General features: G+C 39.2%; 1 protein-coding gene and 1 long non-coding RNA gene across 2 annotated transcripts in view; one reads left to right on the forward strand and one right to left on the reverse strand.

Annotated features, from left to right (window-relative positions):
* The window catches only part of LOC309475240, an 83589-nt gene that overhangs the window by 50516 nt on the left and 10209 nt on the right, over positions 1-22864 (reverse strand). The window lies entirely within an intron of this gene.
* On the forward strand, positions 6265-20894 carry LOC309475206 (uncharacterized protein). Its single transcript, XM_082137911.1, has 5 exons — positions 6265-6416; positions 11008-11051; positions 19223-19546; positions 20138-20455; positions 20609-20894. The coding sequence occupies exons 1-5, from the start codon at positions 6406-6408 to the stop codon at positions 20692-20694; spliced, it is 783 nt and encodes a 260-aa protein (XP_081994037.1). The 5' UTR covers positions 6265-6405; the 3' UTR covers positions 20695-20894.

The following is a 22864-nucleotide window of genomic DNA, read 5'->3' on the forward strand; positions in this document are numbered from 1 at the left end:
GTTCAATATAAAACCGTATAGTGTTCGAGTCAACTTTAAAGAACCCTTTATGATGAAAATGTTCTAAATTAGCAGAAATGTCAGTATTAACTACAGTAAAAAGTGTTACAACTATAGCCCTAATCTTCATCATATGGTCCGGTTAAATTCCATTTCACTTGGGAAGTGATTTTGGAAATGACTGGAAAAGATATCAGGACCTGATTACTATTTTAGTATTTTTCAGCGTTTTCCAGTATGCTCAAGCACTTCAGTGTTCTGTGAAAAATCACACAGGTTGTAACACAATTTTGTGACAATATTTTATTCTAGGCTCATTGTATTTAGGCTGAGTCATTTTTCATATGTTTGTTTGTTGTTTTAAAATGTTCCCTTTTTTGCCTAGAATAAAATGTGGAGTCAAGGGTAATGCTTGATACACAAAATAAAATAATGTGAGTGTAATATGCTGAAGAGTTACTATATGTGTTTTTCCTGAGGTTTAATTCATTGGACTATAAAACATGATGTCAAATACTTTAACATTTTTAAGTTTTGCATTAATTGATATGTTTAGTAAATTCATATGATGTAACAAATCTAAATGTTAACGCTGTTAAAATGGTGCATCTGATTGGTCACGTGCGTCTTGTTATCAGGGAGTTCTCGGGATTCGCTTCATTCTCAGTAAAGCTATGATTGTGAAGCATCGCATTTTGAGTGTTTACTGATAAACATACTCATTTTCAGGGCTACTACATAAATTTGGAGGCACTGCTGGTAATATTGTTGGGTGGTCTGACTCCTTCATCAGTGAGAATTCACCCAGTCACATTCATCTCTACTTACTTATTTTAACCACTCGAATCATCCCTCTCAATAATTGTTCCAGACCTTTTCTGGACTGTGTGTTCATGTGCCGGTGAAGTTTACAACTTATTTCACCTTACACAAAACGTAGTTTCCCTATTCCTATACTGCGCCTAGTCAAAGATTTAGATGATGCTACAATATTCTTCACAAGGCTGGAATTTACAACGCTATCTCACAACCAATTCGTACAAGTGAGTATGAGGTGTCTAAACCCCAGTGATTGGTGTACGGGTGGGGTCAGGGGTCAGTCATTCGTTAAAAGATAATAAATCCCCAGGGAATGATGGCCTTGCAGGTGAATTTTATAAAGCATTTCAAGACTACATTTCTGAATTCCTAGTATTAGCTTTTAAGGAGGCTATAGAAACTTGTAGGCTTCCCCCAACTTTGTGTCAAGGCTTAATCGCCTTGTTAAACCCAATAAAGACTGTTTGCTTCTTGACAATTGGAGGCCTATAACCTTAATTAATAATGATGCAAAATTGTTGGCTCATATTTTCGCGCAAAGAATAAAGTTGTGCTTAGATACAATTAGTCAGTCTGGTTTTATGCAAGGACGGCATATCAGTAATAATATTCGATTAATCTTAGATTTAATTGATTATAAGGATTACATAACTGATAATAGTTACATTCTATTTATAGATATATACAAAGCATTTGATACTGTGACACATGATTTTTTTGGTCAATACTTTAAAAGGGCAATACAAACTTTATATAGTGACTGCAATAGTTCAGTTAAACTTCCATGGGGAACTACTCGTAGATTTAGCATCTCCCGGGGCATAAAACAAGGAGATCCAGCGGCTCCGGTCCTATTTCTTTTGGTCATGCAAACAATGGCTCTATATATATACATGATGACTCTTTTCAAGGCATTAAAATTATGCAAAAAGAAATTAAATGCTGTCAGCTTTGCTGATGATACAGATATTTTTTTAAAAGACATATCACAGGTTAAAAAAGTTATAGATTGTCTCAATATATTTTCTAAAGCTTCAGGTTTATCTTTAAATGTAAAAAATTTACTCTTTTTCCACTTGAAGACAATGATATTCCTTAAACCGAATTTAAAGGTATTCCAATTAGGGAGGAAGTTACGTATCTTGGTATCAATATTTGTAAAAATCAATCAGACAGAGTGCAATCCAATTTCCAACCCCTTATGGTAAAAATGAAAAAGAAATTTGATATGTGGCTCATGAGGGATTTATCACTCAAAGGTAGAGTTCTTTTATCTAAAACTGAGGGTCTCGTTTAGACTATCATGCAAAAGTGTTAGATATACCAACATCTTTTACTAAAAAAATTGATTCTACCTTATTCAACTTCATATGGAAAAACAAGTCACACTATTTGAATAAAAATATTTTATGTGATTCTTATAATCAAGGAGGTTTGAATGTGCTTGATTTTGGTACTTCTAATACAATTTTCAAGTTGAACAGGATTAAACATTATATTGAGCATACAGATAAACTATGGTACATAATTCCTAATCTTATTTTTGAAAAAGTTGGTGGTATAGAGTTCCTTTTAAAATGTGACTATGAGGTTAACAAACTCCCTATTCAGCTATCCAATTTTCATAGACAGGCTCTTTTATGTTGGCTTCTTATATAAACATAACTTTTCCCCCCACCAATAGTTAATTTGGAAAAATAAAATGGTTAAATATAAGAATAAATCAATCTTCTACAACAACTGGGTTAAAAATGATATTCTACTGGTATCACAACTGATAAATAACGAGGGCTACTTATTTACATATACTGAATTTCTAAAGACATTTGGGATTCCAGTATCTCCACGAGAATATAGCATTGTTTTTGATGCAATACCAGTGGGCTTTGACTTTTGGGAGGCAGTAATGAACCTCATAAGCAATCACTGTTTAAAAAAACAGGTATTGTTGATATTAAAGACAGTAAATGTAATAATATTTTTTTCAGATGACTGATTCATTGCCCTGCAACACCTCGAAATAAATACTTTTGGACTGAACATTTTGAAAATTTGAATTGGAGATTGATTTGGACTTATAATAACAAATATTGTATCAATAATAAAGTTTATGAAATATACTTAAAAATTATACATAACATTTATCCAACAAACCAGTTCCTAAAAAGGTATAAGAATGACTTTTCTGAATCTTGTGTATTTTGTAAAAAGGATACTGAAACTATTTTGCATCTTTTCTTTGAATGTATGTATGTGATTTTTTTTTTTTTTTTTTTTTGGATTGATGTGAAATATTTATTTAATATGTTAAGTGGAATCAAAATTCACATAGAGAAAAGGGATGTTTTTTTTTATTATGACAAAAAAGATATAGACAAGAATCACATTTTTATGTTAAATCTTATTATATTACTTGTTTTATATACACAAATGTAAATGGTCTGACAGGATTCCTAACATTTAAGGCTGATATGAAGATTTACTTTGAAACACTGCAAGGACTCTCAAACCGCAAAGCAACCAGAACTATGGTCATCTTTAAAAAAATTAAATTCCTCTTCTTTATTTTAATTATACATATATACCTCCTCTCCGATATGTCTTTTTTTTTTTTCTTAATGTGTGAACTGACTGTTTAGCATCTTTGATATAAACGTTACCTGTAATGTTCCTCATATCTTATGATGCTCTGATTCATTTTGAACCTTATATGTGAAATATGTGTATACTGTATTATACAATGTATAATTCTGGAAATAATAAAAAGAAATAATAAAAAAAAAAAAAAATTTAAATCCATTGTTGAAAAAAAAAATCTGTTCTGCTTGAATGGAAGTCAATGGAGGAATAAACTACTTTTCTGTTGTCACGTAAAAAACGTATCCTTGTCCGCTAGTCTTTAACATATATTTGCTATTAAATATTGACTTTGGAGAGAAATGTATTTTGAGTTAACTACGAAAAACAACTGTTTTATGAGAAAAGCCAGGGACTATTTTGCGACAGGTTTGAATTATTTTACGGCACTACTAGTTAGCTTTTGGTGTGTTAGATTTGTCCATCAGCTCGTGCTGTATGGAAGCTTATGGGTAGCAAATTTCAATTTGAAATGTAATATGCAAAATGACAATGCAATATGTAAAATGGCAATGTAATCTAAAGCTTTTGTAACATTAAACACTAGCCTACCGTTCAAAAGTTTGGGGTCAGTAAGAATTTTAATTTTATTTTTGGGGGAAAGAAATAAAATAAATCAATAGCCTACTTTTATTCATCAAGGATGAGTTAAACTGATAAAAAATTACAGTAAAGACATTTATAATGTTAGAAAATATTTTAAATAAATGCTGTTCTTTTGAACTTTCTATTCATCAAAGAATTTTGAAAAAAATTGTACACAACTGTTTTCAACATTGATAATAATAATGAATGTTTTTTGAGCATCAAATCATCATATTAGAATGATTTCTGAAGGATCATGTGACACTGAAGACTGAAGTAATGATGCTGAAAATTCAGCTTTCATCTGAGGAATAAATTACATTTTAAAATATATTAAAATAGAAAACAGTCATTTTAAATTGTCATAATATTTCACAATATTACTGTTTTATTATTATTATTATTATTATTGTTTTTATCAAATAAATGCACCCTTGGTGAGCAGAAGAGACTTCTTTTAAAACCTAAAAAATCTTACCAATCTAAAACTTTTGACCAGTAGTATATATATATAATAATAATAATAATAATAATATGTTTATTTTCTATATCGCCTTTCAAGAACCCAAGGTCGCTTCACAATGCAATACAAATAGCAAACAAACAGCAAGCAAACAGATACAAAGGCCATCTGCTTATAACAGACAACAGATGGAAACAAGCATACACTAATTGACATGAATCAAGGAAAAACATAATTGTACTATTTATCAAAATATACAATTACGACAAAGTATGTAGCAAATAGAGCTGAGAAAGTGGAGAACAGAGAAAACAGTGTTGAGGATACTTATTTATTGGGCAAGCTTGAAGATATGAGTTTTAAGTTGTTTTTTGAAGGTCCGGATGTTGTCGGTCGCACAAAGATTCGGGGGCAGCTTATTCCCTTAGGGCCAACAACACTAAAAGCCCTACCGCCCACCGTAGAGAGTCTGACCCGGGGTACTACGAGTAGGGTTTCAGTGCTAGACCTAAGGGCCCGAGTTGGAACATATGGCTGTACCAAATCAACAAGGTATTTGGGTGCCGGGCCATGTAAGGCTTTATATACTAGGACTAACAGTTTGAATTGGATGCGGTTTATGACAGGAAGCCAGTGCAGTTGGTGAAGGATAGGAGTGATATGGGCAGATTTTTTATTATTTGTGAGGGCTCGTGCAGCAGAGTTTTGTACCATTTGAAGGCGATGTATCGCTTTGGTGGGTAGTCCGCTGTATAATGAATTACAAAAGTCCAATCTGGAAGTGATGAAAGCATGAATAACAGTTTCCGCATCTATAAAGGTAAGAGAGGGGCGAATACGAACAATATTCCGCAGGTGAAAGAAGCATGATTTGACAGTCTGACTAATGTGTGAGTGAAAGCAGAGCGTTTAAAAATACATTTTAAAATGCATTCAAAAAGAAAACGTGTAATTTATCAAAGCTGAATTTTCAGCATCATTACTCCAGTCTTCAGTGTCACATGATCCTTCAGAAATCATTCTAATATGATGATTTGATGCTCAAGAAACATTCCTGATAATTATCAATGTTGAAAACAGTTGTGCTGCTTCTTATTTTTGTGACATATTTTATTTAGGATTCTTTGATGAATAGAAAATTCAAAAGAACAGCATTTATTTGAATTTTTTCTTGTAGTAGTAGACCTATACTACACACTTGGTATACTAAATGTCAAATTTGCAATCTAAATAGCTGTTTGAAAAAATAAAGATGTATTTTTTTCACTGTTCATAACTGGTTGAGCAGTTAAACTCTAGTATGTGCTCATGACAGCACATAATCCATCGTCAAATCTTTGATTTACAGTAAAGTAACGTTATGTGTGTGCAGTCATGAAATGTTGCAGGTCGTAAAGTAACGTAAACAAGGTTAACTTATTACTTGTATATTAAAGATTATTAAAGTATTTCTGATTCTGATTCTTTAGCAAGTCTAGTAGTCTACTGTTGTGTATTTTCACAACAGAGTTTTGACTTATTTTTTCTAGTATCACTCATTTAAATGGGAAGCTTTTTATATCTTGTATGTTTTACCTTTTGTAGGCTACCTGTCATTGTATTAGTCGTTTTTTATTGTTAATAAACAAACCACATCCATCCCCCGCACTTTTGTAAAGCTTGCTACGCCCCGCACTACCAATGCACTTCTATAGGATCTGAAACGTAACTAGCTGTCGTAAAACGTAAAGTGTCACAGTTTACCATTACGCTTTCAATAGTGTTGAACATTTCCTCTGTGATGCGAACACTTCCCAGTCACACCGCGTTTCTTCCTCTTTAGCCATTCTTTTATAAATGCGCCAGACAATTTAAGAAACCTTTTAAAGATTAGGTATATTTGTTATTGAACCTTTTAAGTCATGATAATCAGGTATGTGAACTTGTTTATTTTCATGTCACACTGCATTATATAGGCTATAGATAATACTTGGTCTAGCGGCTAAATGCGGTCTAAACTTTATCATTGTAGCATCTGGGGGCCGTTTCAATAACTAATATGGGGCCCTACCCACATAAAACATAAACATAATAGAGCAGAAAAAGCAAGGATTCCGGTTGGTTTGCATCAATGGTATATTATTTTATTACGTGCACTTTCAGCTTCATGAACAGGCACCTCAACATAGAAATAATCCAACCTTATTTGATTAAAACTATATACAACGGCCGCTGCTGTCGCCGGTAGGGTCAACGTTACAGATGCTGGACCAAAGAAAGAGGTCACTTTTGCTTGACTCAATAAAGCTTTTCTTTTGTTGTCCGATATCTTTAGTTTTTCAGCACCACTGGCATATGTAGGCCTACGTTTCATTTCCTCTTAAAACTATTGTCCTGCTCAAAGCAACATTTTAACCTAACGGCAAAAAAGGCAAAGGTATAAACACATAAACTACCTATATTATACTTCAGATCGCTTCGCGGGGGCGGTAAACGTCGCCATAGTAACCGCGGCGCGAGTTCGACTAATCAGAGACGTCAAGGTTTTGCTTAGAATTGTGGGTAGTGTAGTATTTCTTCAGAAGATCGCAGAAACTTTCGTTTCACAACCTCGTAGCTCGTGGTCAATCTACCTTGGATGGTTTAGACATTATGGCTGAAAATCATTACCGTAGGGCCGGAATAACCATTAGGGCAACTGGTCACTTGCCCAGGGGCACATGACATCTAAGGGGCCCTGACAGGGGCGGAGCTCAGTCAGATCCAGGTAAATAAAAATGTTTTTGATAAATACAATTTTCCAACGTTAAACAATTCTTCAATAATTAGCCTATTGTAAATGTTTTTGTTTTTTTTTGTTTTTTTGTTTGTTTTTTTTCTTCATGCATTAAAACTCTTTCCTAATAATATTAATAAGAACATACTAATTCGTCTCTTCAGTTAGCCTACGTCACGTAGGCTAGTAATTTTCTTCTTCGTCCTTCATTTGCGATTTTTGGCCAATTTTTGTTTAATTTTAACTGTCGGTATAGACTTGATTATAATTTAGAAGAGAGAAAAGCCAGCTTTTGGGACAAGTCATGATATGCAATGTAGTAGGATTATACTTGGAAAATTCTAAACTTTATGTCTTGATTTGAGGAAACATTGTTGTTTCCTCAAATCAAGACATAAAGTTTAGAATTTTCCAAGTAGGCCTATAATCTTAATGTCACCTTTGCAATTTGAAGTGTCTGGTGATGCTTCAGTGTATTCTGTTGAAAGATCTGTGTTAATGCCCTTTATTTGCATGTTCAGCTTGTCAGATAAAAAGTTGGCAGGAAAACACAAAGGTTCATTTTTGTATTATGATTTTATTTAATTATTATTATTATTATTTTACTCCACTGCTGAAAAGATACTGGCAGAGCAGAGGGAAAAACAAAAAATCTGGTGACGTAGGCTACTTCATAACGTAAGCACTGTTAGATTGCAAACTATCTGATATTTTAATATAAGATTAAAAGGAAATTAAAAACTGGTGTATTGTATTTCTGTTGGAAAGATATTGAGTATACTGAATTAACAAGGGTAAATGTTGATGTGACTAGCCGCGTTTCCATTACAGATTTGCGCAAATGTTTTGCGCTATTATCTAAATATCGATAAAAAACTATTGCGAAATGACGGCGTTTCCATTAACCGATGTTATGCGACTAAAACGTCTTTTTTTCTCGCGCGATAAGTCATTCCAAAAATCACGGCAACGGACGTTGGTTATAATATCACAGCCACCGCATTAGACATTATTATTATTATTATTAACTGAAGGAGACGTGGCGTGTTATCCAAGCATTAATGGCAGGGAAAGACCCCCGAACGACACATATAAGGAGTTTCTGGGTGTTTCGCCCTCATTTCTGCTCCGATTGTGGCATTTCTTTGAGATTTAGAATCCAGTATTCCTATAGGCTAATTATTGTTTCTTTTATGAATTTAATAAATAATTCTGTCTCGTGTTCTGTCCAAATGATCCATGTAGGCAACTTTTGTGTCTATTTGTTTTTCCTTTTTAACCCCTAATTGAAAAACGAAAAATGAACGGTGTTGTCTTCTTAAAACAAGTTGAACACCAAAATTTTAATTTGAACTGGCTACACACAACTGCTGTGCTTTATTTATGACTTTTTGCCCCTTTATTAAACATTTAAAATATTCACAAATTAATATGGAAAACATGTCGATTTTACTGGTTTTCTAAGGCCAAATTAGAAACTGGAATTGATGTATTTCCCGCAGTGCTGAATGAGAAGAGCCATTAATATAATTAATAAACTATTGTTTTCTAAGTGTCGGCTAAAATCACATCTCCATCTCCGCTGTTATCAGATGCGCTTTTAGAGAGAAATGCAACTTTCATACGGATTAGCCTACATAATCAGAAGGTATTAGCTTTCGATTCGAATTTGTTCGTTTTAAAGTGGACATTTCAAGCTTTAGCCTACACAGGCTATATTTTGTTTCAGTTCTCGCGCCCCAGTTTACGGAGATCATGTGCGTCTGATTGTTTCTTTTATTTTACAAAAGCACAGCATTTTCTTGTTATTGTGAGTTTACACAAATAAAAGTGGTTGAGAATAATGTATTATTATTTTCTGTCTGACCAGAAATGATAGAGTATAAGTTGTTTCCACTGTTGATAGGAAAATGCAAGTGTTTGCGGCCGCGCCTCCGTGTCATGCAGTGCGCGCTCCACGCTCAGCTTTGTTCCTTTTTTGCATAAAAGCCTCTTCTAAATATAGCCTATTAAATGTTATAATAAAATAATATAAAATTATTATTATTTGCGTAGCTATACATGGACTTCAAACACACTGCGTCTTCTAAGTCAGGTGACTGTAAATGCGCAAAAACTGTTTCCATTGCAGTTTTGCGAAATATTCATTTTCGAATTGCCTGAAAAACCACCTCATGAGAGCGTAAAAACTTTTTTGCGATAAATGGGAGTTTTTGCGAAATTGACGTGTTTCCATTAAGCGTATTTTCAATTCGCAATTTCAATTTGCGCAATTTGAAGGGTAATGGAAACGCGGCTACTGATGTGATGTTGATAACAACTTTTAATTTAAGTGAACTTAAAACAGTCTTCACATAAGCCCATAATAAATGTCACAGACATGTGCTGTGCCCAACTGTCTACTGGTAGGAAATACACAGAAATTGAATAAAGTTATCAGACACTTTACAGTCTTCACTGCATATAGTGCATATACGCGGGTTCATGCAGACAAAGTCTTTCCTCCCCGGAGGAAAGCGCGGGGCACAACGTAACACGGGGCTAGTTGTTGTAACACACTTGTTTTAAATACTTCCACACATGCTAGCATGAGGAAACTTGGTGTGTTTACTTGTTGCCATATCAACACTATAGAGAAAAAATTGCGCCAAAATGATTATTTTTTTGGAAGATATCCATAGACATTTATTAAATGATGTTTTATTAACAAAGTTCGGGAGGAGCAGGTTCAGATAATTAACCAAATTATGCACAGCTGGAGATTAATCAGTAATCAATTCAATGACAGAGTATAAATTCACAGCAGACCTATCTCTGTTCATTGAAAGTTTGTCAGCATCCCTCCTCCACCCCATCTCCTCACTTCCAGTTCCATCTACACTTACCAACTGGGGGGAGTACTCTGGGTTCGGGCCTAACTCCGAGCTCGGAGCCCTCCCCCCGGACAGCACGCCAAATACGCATAAACTTATTGTACTAATTATATGTAGATGTGAACTCGTGAAAGTAAAAAATAAAATAAAAAACGTTCTTATGGCAGACGTTAGCCAATTACATTTATGCAACACCGGAAAAGTAATGTGAAGCGTTATGCTGGGCATCAGCGTCTGAAGCTTAGTGCTTCCGGTGTTGCTTTAATGTAATTGGCTAATGTCTGCGCTAGGGTATTTGCATAGACGATCTGATAGGCTGACGCCTGCGCTGACGCTTAAAGTTTTCAACTTCTGCCGCGAACAACGCCGGTGACGCAACAGAGCCCACAATTCAGTTCGGTAACCCATGACATCACCCATTGAAAGTAAATGAGAAGCGTTAACGCCTACCAATGTATGAATGCAGCGTAATAGAGTAAGAGGAATAGAGAAGGGGCAGATATGCGTTTTACTGTGACATTTTCTGTACATATGACGTCAAACAACAGACCGGGCCATCAGAGCAGAATAGACCAATCACAACAAACTGGGCCGTTTGACCAATCATAGCAGAGTAGACCAATCACAACAAACTGGGTCATCTGACCAATCAGATCAGAGTATTGGTGTCAGTGTCATTCTGTTTGTACTGTGGAAGCTTCTGTCACCAAAACAAATTCATCGTTTGTGCAAACACACCTGCAATAAAGCTCTTTCTGATTCTGATTACAATAATGCACTAATCAAACAATGGACTTAAACGGTTTAACAGCATGAATGTGACTCTTATTTTACATTGCTAAAAGTAAATATTTCAATTCTTTCTGTGTTTACAGGTGCTGTATTGTTTTAGTTCCTCTGTTAATGGTGTTTAATGAAGGTGAGCATAAAGGATCTTTAAAGGATCAATGAGATGTTTAGGCCTCCTTTACACTGTCAGTGAAATGTGGCCCAATTCAGATTTTTTGCTCATATATGACACAGATCAGATGTGTTCTATGACAGTGTAAACAGGAAAAAAAACGCATGCATTCAGATATTTCGAAATCGGTTTCAGGCCTCGTTCATATGTGGAAATAAATCAGATATAGCCTAAATCAGATATGTGCCAATGCGACTGTCATGTAAACAGGCAGATTGGATTTTCTGAGGCATTAGGCTACGTATCCACGGTTTAGGTCGTGTGTCCACCAAAGTGTTTTTTCACGCAATTTTTTCAATTGTTTTCAATGGGAGCGCAGCGTTTTTAAAACGCCATGAGCATAGCGAGGCGCTGAGCGTCTTTTTCACGCTGAAGCGCCGAGTGTTCTGCGTTTTTTACAGGTCGCTGAGAGTTGAAGAATGTTCAACTTTGGGTAAAACGCAGTGCTCATCACTGTCACTTTTTACCCAACCATCCAATCACAGTGGAGTAGGGGTGGGACTAAAACCACACCGACCAACTGTCACATTCTGCTTGTACAACGACATCAACCAGCAGAGCTAAACGGGAAAAAAAATGGATGAAAAATTAATATTGCTGGTCTCCGAACATAGTTGTCTTTACTGACATCCCCGGATTACCACAACGTCATTTTGAAAAACAGTGCTTGGAGCAGAGGTGTAAAAAGTACTCAAAAATGTTACTCAAGTGAAAGTACAAGTACTGAGGGAAAATTTTACTCAATTAAAAGTAAAAGTATCTGGCCAGAATCGTACTTGAGTAAAAGTAAAAAAGTACCACATTAAAATTGTACTTGAGTATTAAAGAAGTAAAAGTAACAGCAAGAATGAAAACTAGAGATTCTTGTTTAAAGGGGTCATATAATGCCATTTTTGTACAAGCTTATATGATTCTTTAGGGTCTGAATTAAAAGTTTGTAATATACTTTAATTAAAAAAACTCATTAGTATTGTAAGAAAACACTAATTTTACCTGGTCAAAAACATCTCTGTTTTCAGCACGCCGTTTAAGTGCATGTGTCTTTAAATGATAATGAGCTTTGCTCACCCCGCCCCTCTGTTCTGTGCGTACACCGTTTGTAACACAATAACCATAACGCGTTGTTCATTAGAAACATAGGATTATGAATTATATTGAGAACGTCGTACATAGAAAACATGCAGTAATGTACCCTGAGGGTAAACCTTAGCTGCATTCATCGTGAAGCGTGCTAGCGATTTGCAAAGATTAATATAAAGATTAATATAAAGGTTAATAAAACGTTACACTCACTTCAGTTCTTCTGAAGGTGCAGCAGGAACACGGATAGTTGGTACTGATCCTTTTTTCAGGAGCAGCTTCTTAGCAAAACCAGCTTTATACTGACGCTCGTTTATAAAGCAGTCTGGTGTGTGAAATGATTCGCGCAAACATGAAAGCATTGACGTTGATCGTGGGGAATATTCCCTCCGAAAACAAAACTCAGCCACTGCGTCTTCAGCGGTTCATCAAAACGACTGCTGTGTTCCTTATCACACCCAAGAACAGAACACCACAATCGCTTAGACGCCATTCTGCTCATAGACAGTGCTCCAACGTTTCAACAGTGACCGCGCGGACTATGATGACTGACAGCTCGCTCACAAGCGAGGGTGGGTCTGATTTGAAATGCTGCTGTCAATCAACAATCGTGGGCGGGGCGTCCGACCGTGTGACGTCACACTGTCGAACGGCTTGATTAGAAACAGGGGAAAACATATAAGAAGATTAAAAAAAAAAACACTGGATGGATTTTTATCATTATATGATGGTTGCGTACAGGCACTGCCAACACACATTTCAGTTCAATCAACTTGTAAAAGTGCATGTACCTTTATATGACCCCTTTTAAGCTTTTAATCTCAAAAAACATGAAGTGAATGAACCACATACAAGGTTTTATCCTGCTTTAGAACTGTTTGTATTTAATTGTATTTAATTATCAAAATATAAGACTACTATCTAATGCCAGTATGCAACATGCTTTAAACAATCCACTAAACATGCTTTTACCCATGGGCGTCGGAAGCAAAAAAAAAGTGGGTGGGTCCTCCCCCAGAAAAATGTTACTTACACCATTTCATGTATTCTGATGCCTTTTAATTAAACAAGTAAACTAAACTCGCATCCACGTCGTGCATTACATGCACAGATATCCGTGGATTAACCTGCTGATACCATGGTAATTTGCCAGCATTGACAACTTAAAGCTGTTATTGATGTTTGCAACGCAATATTTGACTGGAAGGGTACAACGGGCGTTTTTTTCGTCAGTTGCGGCTCGTTGAGAAATATAATGTAGCGATTTCAGCGGAAATGGAGTTTAATTCATTAGGGCATTCCTCAAGTGGAATGGATTTGACTGACGACGCTCTGAAAAGCGAACAGCTATGCGCTGAATGTAAAAGTAAGCGGGTCCAATATCATTGGTCTTAAAAAGTGGGTGGGTCTTGTCCCACCCATATACAATGGTTCCGACGCCCATGCTTTTACCACTAAAAGAAAATAATTCGCTAAGGTTAGCCTTGGGGCGGGGTTATTCCAATGAACAGGCTTGTTCAACTTGAACCGGCGCTGCACAGACCAATCAGTGAATGATATCAAAGTACTGCGAGAGCGAATAGAAAGTACACGGCTCCTTATGCTTTTGAATTGCTCTTGCGGTACTTTGATGTCATAAACCGATCGGTCTGTGCAGCACCGGTTAAAGTCGAACAAGCCTAACATGTCTGACCAATTTCATGGAATGTGAAAACGAATCTCATTGGCAGAATAAATAACATTTAAATTAAACTGGGCATCAGCGCAATTCAATTGGTTTGGTAATAGCAAGGGAAAATAGAATGAAGTGATCTCCAAAAAATAAGTACTTTTGGACTATAAATAAAATTGTAAGGAGTAAAAATTACTTTTTTTTCCCTAAAAAATGTAATTAAGTAAAAGTAAAAGTATTGATTTTTAATTGTACTCAAGTAAAGTAAAAATCCCCCAAAATAATACTTAAGTACAGTAATCAAGTAAAATTACTCAAGTATTTTACACCTCTGGCTTGGAGTAACATTTCATACTGTGTATCATAGCAACGAAGCGTCTCAACTGAAAAAAACGCTGCGCTGCCAAAACGCTCTCAAGCGCCCACAGCTGAGCGTTTTTAGCAGAGTGCCTAGCGTTCTCTTACGAGAGGTTCTCTCGTATTGCGTAAGTTAGCTTACGCTACGGGAAAGTCATCTTTTCTCGAGATCTGAAGCCAAAAAATTATCCTTAATTTTTATAATTTTGTCAACGCAGTGCAGCAGCACGCAGACCTAGGGCAGGCTTACTAGCGTGCCCATTGGCTGCCCTGCGGCAACTGCAGCAGCCTATCGCTGAGCCTTAGACGTGACGTCACGTCCAAGTCACAGCCCGCGAAAGAGGGGGTGTGGCTTAGCGTATACAAGCGAGGCTCAGAGGCTGCTTCACTGATTTCTGTCTCTTCAGCGACGCTCTCCGCATCGCTGGACTCCGAGGAAGCCGCCGCCGTTGAAACAAGCGACCAGCACGCCGAGGATATCAGCCTGAGGAAGCCGGCCGTCTTCGCCGCCTTCAGCCTTCCCTGCCTGCTCCGCTATCCGGCGGATTATATCCTTCTTTGCTCTGTGTTCTGTGTGTTTGTGTGTTCGCCCCGCGACACACTGCATCTAAAAGAGCGCGAGGCGTTGTTGCAAATGCCTCGCTCCTCCTGTGGCTCATGCAGAGCCCCGCTCAGCGACAGCGACCGCCATGTGATCTGCGCTCTCTGCCTGGGCCTCGACCACGCAGCCCTCACCCTTACTTCGGGCGGCTGCGAACTCTCCGAGGAGATGCCGATGTTGACCCTGCGGGCTCGACTCGCCTTGTTGGACCCTCCTCCTGCCTCTCCGTCTGCCTCCGCCGCGCCGCGTAAAGAAGAAACGCCGCGCTCAGAGGCCTCTGGAGCCGGATGCAGTAGCTGAGCGCTCGCCGGAGCCCCTCCCGCGAGCCTCGCTATCTCCTTCTCCCCCCCACCTCCCGACGCGCAGCGGCCGGCTTTCGCCCGCACTGCCGTCGCCTCAGGGGATGAAGCAGACAACGCTGCTATCATAGACATACCCCCCTCTGTCAAGCCGCGCAAACGGTCTCGGGCTATAGCTTCCTTTACGTTACAAGAAAGCTACCCCGTGTCTCGGTCGCGCGCGTCACTCACCTCCATTTCTTACATATTTCTCAGTCCCCTCCTAAGCTCAGGCGACTAGAAATATCAATATTGCAGTAAACGAGCCTGTTTTTAATACACGCACGCCTGCAAACAAACGATGTCACAGCACATGATGACATCTTCCCGCTCTCTCTCCCTTTGTTCGAGCCGCGCAACTGCGCCGTTCTCAAGGGATATCAGAGCGGGCGTCACGAGCGACGCTCTGTCATATGCTCGCGCTAACTGAAAGCTTACGTGTGCCCCTGTGGCTCAGTGGCAGAACATTAGGCTTTCGCGCCAGAGAGCTTTCGAATCCGGCCCTGGCGGCAGATAAAAAAAAAAAAAAAAAAAAAAAATTCTGTTTCCTTCTCCGAGCTCGCGGCCAGCTTTCTTACATACAGAAAGCGAACCCGCATCTCGCACCCTCCCGCTCACAAGGATGGTGCTTGAGTATTTATGAGCCATCAAAGCGCCCAGCTCTGTCAGTCCCCTTACAAGAGGCTACTGCAGCAGCTTACATCGCAGCCAACGAGCCAGTAACACAACTCGCTCGCCTGCACACAAACGCTGTTTTTAAGGCGGCCCAGATAAATCTCATAAAGAGTATAAATTCGGGTTGTCCGGCTCACGCCGAAGGTGTCATAAGTGTAGAAAATGTGCCCACACCCTCGTGCTCACTGCTACACACAAACACGGTTCCCCTGGTAATGCGCTCAGAGTGCACTCTCATAAAGCAGGCACGCGCCGCTCGAGTGATAAGCGTAGAGAATGTGTCCACGACTCTGTGCCCACACCTACCCACTGCCCGCTCTGCCACACAGTTACCCCGGGTTGCAGACCCTCTAAAGCGCTCAAACACTGGCCGTGTGACAAATGTAAGCCCTGCGCCCGCTCACGAGTGCGCGCACTTACTAACAAACACGATACCCCTCATGCCGCTCTCGCGACAGGGGTTTTTAACAGCGAAATGTGCCCCATCCATAAAGATCGAGCCGTCATACGCTGTACAGCCAGTCACTACTGTCTACCAGCCCCCGTGTTCAAGCACCGGCGGCGCGTGCGCCACCCCATCTTCTCTGATACAGGTTCCCCATCTCGCGCAGTGCGGCGATCTGAACTAAGCTAATACAGATGGCAGACACAGTCCCCTGGCCGATTCAGGCGAGAAGAGACCTTCTCTCTCAAGCCCGCGGCTCGATCTGGCATCCCCATCCAGAGCGCTGGTCTCTGCATGCATGGAGACTCAACGGATACCCGTTGACCTGCCAGAAGGGGTTGTGAACACGGTCACCCAGTCTAGAGCCCCCTCTACGAGGCGGCTCTACACGTCTAAATGGTCTGTGTTTAAAAGTGGTGCACTACCAAGGGGCTGGATCCACAAGCATGTGGGGTATCGCAGGTATTGGTTTTCCTTCAAGAGCTGCTGGACACGGGCAGGTCCCCTTCCACGCTCAAAGTCTATGTTGCGGCCATCTCAGCTTTTGCCGGTTCGGCGCTGGGCCGCGCATTAGGAAGGAACGAGTTCGTCACCCGCTTCCTTAGGGGAGCCAGGAGGATGAACCCCCCCGCGACCCCCCTCGGTTCCTATGTGGGATCTTTCGCTGGTCCTAGAGGCCCTGAAAGCGCATCCCTTTGAACCCATAGAAACTGTGGATATGAAATACCTCACGCTCAAAACCGTTTTTCTGATAGCTCTGTCTTCAGTCAAACGTGTGGGAGACCTTCACACGTTATCCGTTAACGCCGTGTGCCTCGAGTTCGGACCTAATGGCTCGAAAGTCATTCTTAAACCGAGGCATGGTTACGTCCCCAAAATATTGGGCACTCCCTTCAGAGCACAGGTCATTTCTCTCTCAGCCCTGCCGCCTTCCGGCAGCGAGGTCGATGGTTATCTCCTCTGCCCGGTCAGAGCGCTGAGAAATTACGTCACACGCTCCGCCGCTATCAGGCGCTCGGAGCAGCTTTTCGTTTCGTTTGGTGGGCGCACCAAGGTCTCGCCGCCTCGAAACACAGCCTGTCCAGATGGATAGTGGATGCTATCGCAGCTACTTATGCGTCTAAAAACCTGCAGTGCCCTCTGGGCATCAGGGCTCACTCCACCAGAGGCATGGCCTCTTCGTGGGCTTGGTCCAGCGGAATTTCCATTCATGACATTTGTACGGCGGCGGGCTGGGCCTCCCCCTCGACATTTGTTAGGTTTTACAACCTGGAAGTTCCTGCCTTGCAGGCGAAAGTTTTATCAGTTTAAGTCACGCGTAGGCCGGCCCACTGTCTGTGTGCGGGCTACTGCGGTTGATTTAGCTCTCCTGGTTGAGCTGCATTATACAAGGGTTTATCAGCTCAGACCGGCCGTGCCGCTCTGAGCGCCCTAGTGTGTGCTTATGTACTGCGCTAGCCATTCTATTGGCCGCCCGGTTCCCACTCATCGTGTTCCCCGGACTTCCCCTGGGACTCATTTAGTGGATGCTGGGCGCGCACGGCGTTGACAAGGGAGTTCCCGTAGCGTATGCTAACTTACGCAATACAAGAGAACCTCTCGTAAGAGAACGTAATCGGTTACTAACGTAACCTCGGTTCTCTCTAGAAGAGGGAACGAGTATTGCGTAACCCGCCGTGCTCGCACCACGAGCTCATTCGCTTCAGCGACAGAAACCAGTGAAGCAGCCTCTGAGCCTCGCTTGTATACGCTAAGCCACACCCCCTCTTTCGCGGGCTGTGACGCATGAGGCGCGCCAAGCGCGCTCATTGGACGTGACGTCACGTCTAAGGCTCAGCGATAGGCTGCTGCAGTTGCCGCAGGGCAGCCAATGGGCACGCTAGTAAGCCTGCCCTAGGTCTGCGTGCTGCCGCACTGCGTTGACAAAATTATTAAAATTAAGGATAATTTTTTGGCTTCAGATCTCGAGAAAAGATGACTTTCCCGTAGCGTAAGCTAACTTACGCAATACTCTTTCCCTCTTCTAGAGAGAACCGAGGTTACGTTAGTAACCGATTACGTTTTCAGCTGGCTAAAAACGCTTTGGTGGACACACGGCCTTACTGACGAGAGAAACCCCAACGCTCATAAGCAAAGGGACGGAATGGCCCTACGAAACTGTGTGTCGTCGTAGGAGAGGGATGTGGACACACGTTGATACAACATATCAAAGGTTGGCTTGCTCATCCTAAAATTTCGGACCCACTGCTCCTCGTTAAAGCCTCACGATCTCATGAAAGTGCGTAGCTATAGCACAAATTTAAATTCTCGTGCCATTTACGGCAAACATATTTTTTGCGTGCATATGATACGCACTTTATGCCGTGTAGAACATACGCCCTCCACACCCCTAATCCTACCCAAGGGGTTTGCAGTGCGTATCATGCACGCAAAAATTTTTTTTGCCGTATACATAGCATGATAAATAAAATTTGTGCTATAGATCCGCACTTTCATGAGATTGTGTTGTTCCCACCAGCCACCAGTCATCCTGAGATCTCTCTCGCACACAATAACTGAATGTACAGGCTGCAATGATGGCCCATTTCGTCCTCCTCTGCCTCAAAATCATGATGATGTTTGGTGAACTTCGCATACATATCGCAAAGCTAGCATCAAGCATATTTCGCGTCCGTCCATCTGTGTAAGAATGCACAATGTTTCAGATAATATGTCAAGTGTAAACATGAATCGGATATGGGTCACAATTGAAAGAACGTGTAAACGGACGGTAAAAAAATCGGATATAGGCAACCAATCAGAATTCGGCATCAAGACCTGCAGTGTAAACGAGGCCTAAAAGTGTCCATGATAAAGAAAAGGAAACATCTTTTGAATATCTAGTTTAAAACACAAGCATTTATTCATGTCTTTGCATTAAAACCATGTTTGTTTATTATTATAACTTCTCTCTGTTTTCAGCGTCTCTGGTCACTGTTGAGGGTTTAATCGGAGGTTCTGTCCTTTTACCGTGTTCGTCTGAAGCACCTCCGATTACAGTTCAGGACATCAATGTGCATTGGAGACAACATAACAGAGTGAAAGTGTTTGACATTATTAAGGGTAAAGTCTCTGGAGAAGGACAGGATCAATCATACAAGAACAGAACTGAAACCTTCCCTGAAGAGAATAAGAAAGGAAACTTCTCACTCAGACTCAACAATCTTCAGTACAATGACACAGGAAAGTACCAGTGCTACATCGTAGAGGAATCAATCATCAGGACTGTAGAGCTTCTCATCGAAGGTTTGTGATATTTTTTGGTTACACAATTTTGATTGTCCACTTTAGACATTCTATTCACTAGAAGTAATTTCAATTTATTTATATTCTCATTTAACTTACTCTCATTAGAGTATTAGAAGACTGTAGTTGTCCGTTAGGTTAGAGTTTGCGTTAGAGTTCGGGTTAGTTGACGAACTGTAGATGCAAAGTTACTTATAGTCAGTAGAATGACTTTTTTCCCTTATTTTTATTTAAGTCACATGTGCAAAGTTCTTAGAAATATATATTTTTTTATTCATGTTGGTTTTCAAAAACTTTTATAGTATTATACAAAAAAGTAATGAGGTGTAACAATCAAATAAATATACAACAGTGTGTATACAACTATATATATTTTTAAAGGCTTGATATGGTTTCAAGTTAAAATTATTTTTTTAATTTTAGATTTGATATCTATTAAAGTCAATGTTTTTGCAGAGTCCTCTGACTGAGAGTAAACTCTAGTGTAAAGATGCCATTCAGTCAACAGTCATCATAAAGCAAATTCCTGTTTCATGCAAGAAAAACAGTTTTTTTTTTATCATTATTATTATTATTATTCTCTGTTTTCAGTGCCTTTCCAGGACCCAGTTGTGGGTGATATTGGAGGTTCTGCTGTTTTACCTTGTTCTGCTAGAGAACGTCCACTTACAACTGAAGACATAACAGTCACTTGGAAACACAATAAGACCCTGAAAGTGTATGACACTACTAAGGGTAAAGTCTCTGTGGAAGAACAGGATTCAGTATTCAGGAACAGAACTGAAACCTTCCCTCAGGAACATCTGAATGGAAACTTCTCACTCAAACTCTACGATCTTCAACGCAGTGATACGGGAATCTACAAATGCTACATCACGAATGAATTACTAATTCAAAGTGTGAAACTAGGTTTGTGAAAAATAAGTTTGATTCATTTAAGCTAATAATGTTAAGATGATTTTAATTGAGAATGAGATTGTTTTTGAGACCTCTTTTAAAACACAATGAAATATTTTCATCTGTTTCTACTGAATCTAATGCATTTGTCTTTGTGTCCACCAGAAATAAACCAAGGAGCTCAATCGAGATCTGAGAAGATTTTACTTATAGTGCCTTTTCTTTCTTTTTCCATTCTGCTCTTTATGTAAGCACTGACAGAAGGAATGTGTTTGTTCTTCTTCAACAACCTCAAAGCAACCTGCTGAGATCGCCACATCTTCTGAGAAACAGCTGAAGACGTTAAGCCACCATCTTAAACTACTGAAAACTACAGCCTTCAGTAACAGCTACACAGCTTCTTGTCCAAGCGCTTGTTCTCTCCAGACTGGACTATTGAAATGCTCTCTTCTAGCAGGGCCGGCCCGAGGCATAAGCGAACTAAGGCTGCTTGGGGCCCCCTCGCCACCAGGGGGCCCCCAATCGAGTTTTTTTTATTATTTTTTTTTTATTATTATTTTTTTATACATATTAATTAACTTAAACAAGTGACATAAATGAATGAAAGGATTAATAATTCAAGACAAGAAAATTCTGATTTCATGATCAATATACCTGCCTACAACTGCTGCTGAGTCTGCCAGTGTTTGAGTCATGCGCATAACCTCGCGTGCATAGACAACTCGTGCGCAAAGTCACGGTAATGTTAAGCCATGTCACAAAATTTTGATTTGATCAATGATTTATCCTTTAAATGTAATGATATTCAGAACAGAAAAAGAATTAAAAAAAAAACAATAAACAAGCCAAAACGAAATAATTTAAAGCGAAAGTGAAAGTAAGCGGCGTTGGGCTCACGTATCTCTCTCATTAGAATCAAAATGTTTCAACATTCGCGATGGATTTGGATGGTAAACTATTCTTTATCATAGGCTTTGTACTTCACTCACGTTCCAATATCGACGGAAAAAAATCATCCTCTTCACACGCGCAAAAATGTGCTTGGAAACATCACAGTGGAAGATTACAAAGCTGGAATATGTTGTATGTGTGTGTGTGTGTGTGTGTGTGAGTCCCGGGCGCGATCGAACAGTGGAAACATAAAAACATACTCCGTCATGTTCATACAAGACATCATTCAAACTGCAAAGTGTTGCAAAACGTTGGAGGATATTTTGCAAATAATTTTTTTAATATGTTTTGTGACAGTTTGTTTTCAGAAGTTTCCAAGAGTTAGTAAAAGAGTAAAGAAAAAGTTTAAACTTTTTTAAGTATCTATTTTTTATTAAGTATTTATTTTGTATTAATACATAACCTCATTGTATTAATTTATAATGTAACATTATAGCGTGACATTGTGTCAATAATCGTCAAGCACAAGTGACTCTGCGTGGTGGGAGGGGGCCCCCAAATCAAATTCTGCTTAGGGCCCCCAAAAGGCTCGGGCCGGCACTGTCTTCCAGCATGTACTGTCAAACCTCTGCAACTGATCCAGATGCTGCAGCGAGAGGTCTTTATCGAGCTGAAGAGAGCAGACGTCACTCCTCTCCTCACAAAATTACACTGTTTGCCAGTTGCCGCTCACATCAAATTAAGGCTCTAATGATTGAACAACCACTGGCTCAATGTTCAAGAAACGGCTGAAGACACGTATTTTTCGGCAACACTTGATCCATTAATACTAACACTTTCTTTTATTTTTTCCTCTTCTCTTCTATTCTATATCTATTAAAAATATATAGATACATTGCGTTAGACTAAACTGGGAAGGGTCATGGACCTTGCTTATGTTGTTCTATTGTTAGTTTAATTGCTTCTGTTGCTCTCCTCATTTGTAAGTCGCATTGGATAAAAGCGTCTGCTAAATGAATAAATGTAAATGTAAATCTCAGTTGCGCAGGTGGGGAATGTGTTAACGCTGCGTTACAATGTGCCCTTATTAGAACTATGCTATTCTATTCTATACTTTATGAATTCTACTGAGAAACCATGAGAAACGGGTGAATAAAGACAGGGTCAATGTTCAGAAATGATTATGTCTTGAACTATGCTGTATAGCTGTGTTTTGTGGTGTGTTTGTTGTCAAACTCAAAAATTAATTATTTTTAATTTGTAAAAAATGTTATTATTTTATATGAAAAATGTAATTGTTTTTTTATTGAAAAAATATTTTAGTTTGTCTTGTATATTTTTTTTATTAGATCAGATACAATTGTTATCTGTCATATGGTCATGTTATAATGTACCCCACCTATGGGGCATGTTTTCACAGTTCACTTCCATTCTTTCAGGGTAAATCAAGAAAAAAAAAAAAAAAACTTTTTATTAATGAAAGAAAATCACATAATTGTATTTGACGTGTGAAATTAATTTAAAAATAAA

Source organism: Leuciscus leuciscus, assembly GCF_965113295.1.
Source record: "Leuciscus leuciscus genome assembly, chromosome: 15".
Lineage (NCBI taxonomy): Eukaryota > Metazoa > Chordata > Actinopteri > Cypriniformes > Leuciscidae > Leuciscus > Leuciscus leuciscus.

Bases quoted from the DNA above. Each gene is read 5' to 3' on its own strand.
- LOC309475206 (XM_082137911.1), top strand. The intron at 11,052-19,222 runs GTGAGCATAAAG...CTCTGTTTTCAG, and splicing joins GTTAATGGTGTTTAATGAAG to CGTCTCTGGTCACTGTTGAG. The intron at 19,547-20,137 runs GTTTGTGATATT...CTCTGTTTTCAG, and splicing joins TGTAGAGCTTCTCATCGAAG to TGCCTTTCCAGGACCCAGTT.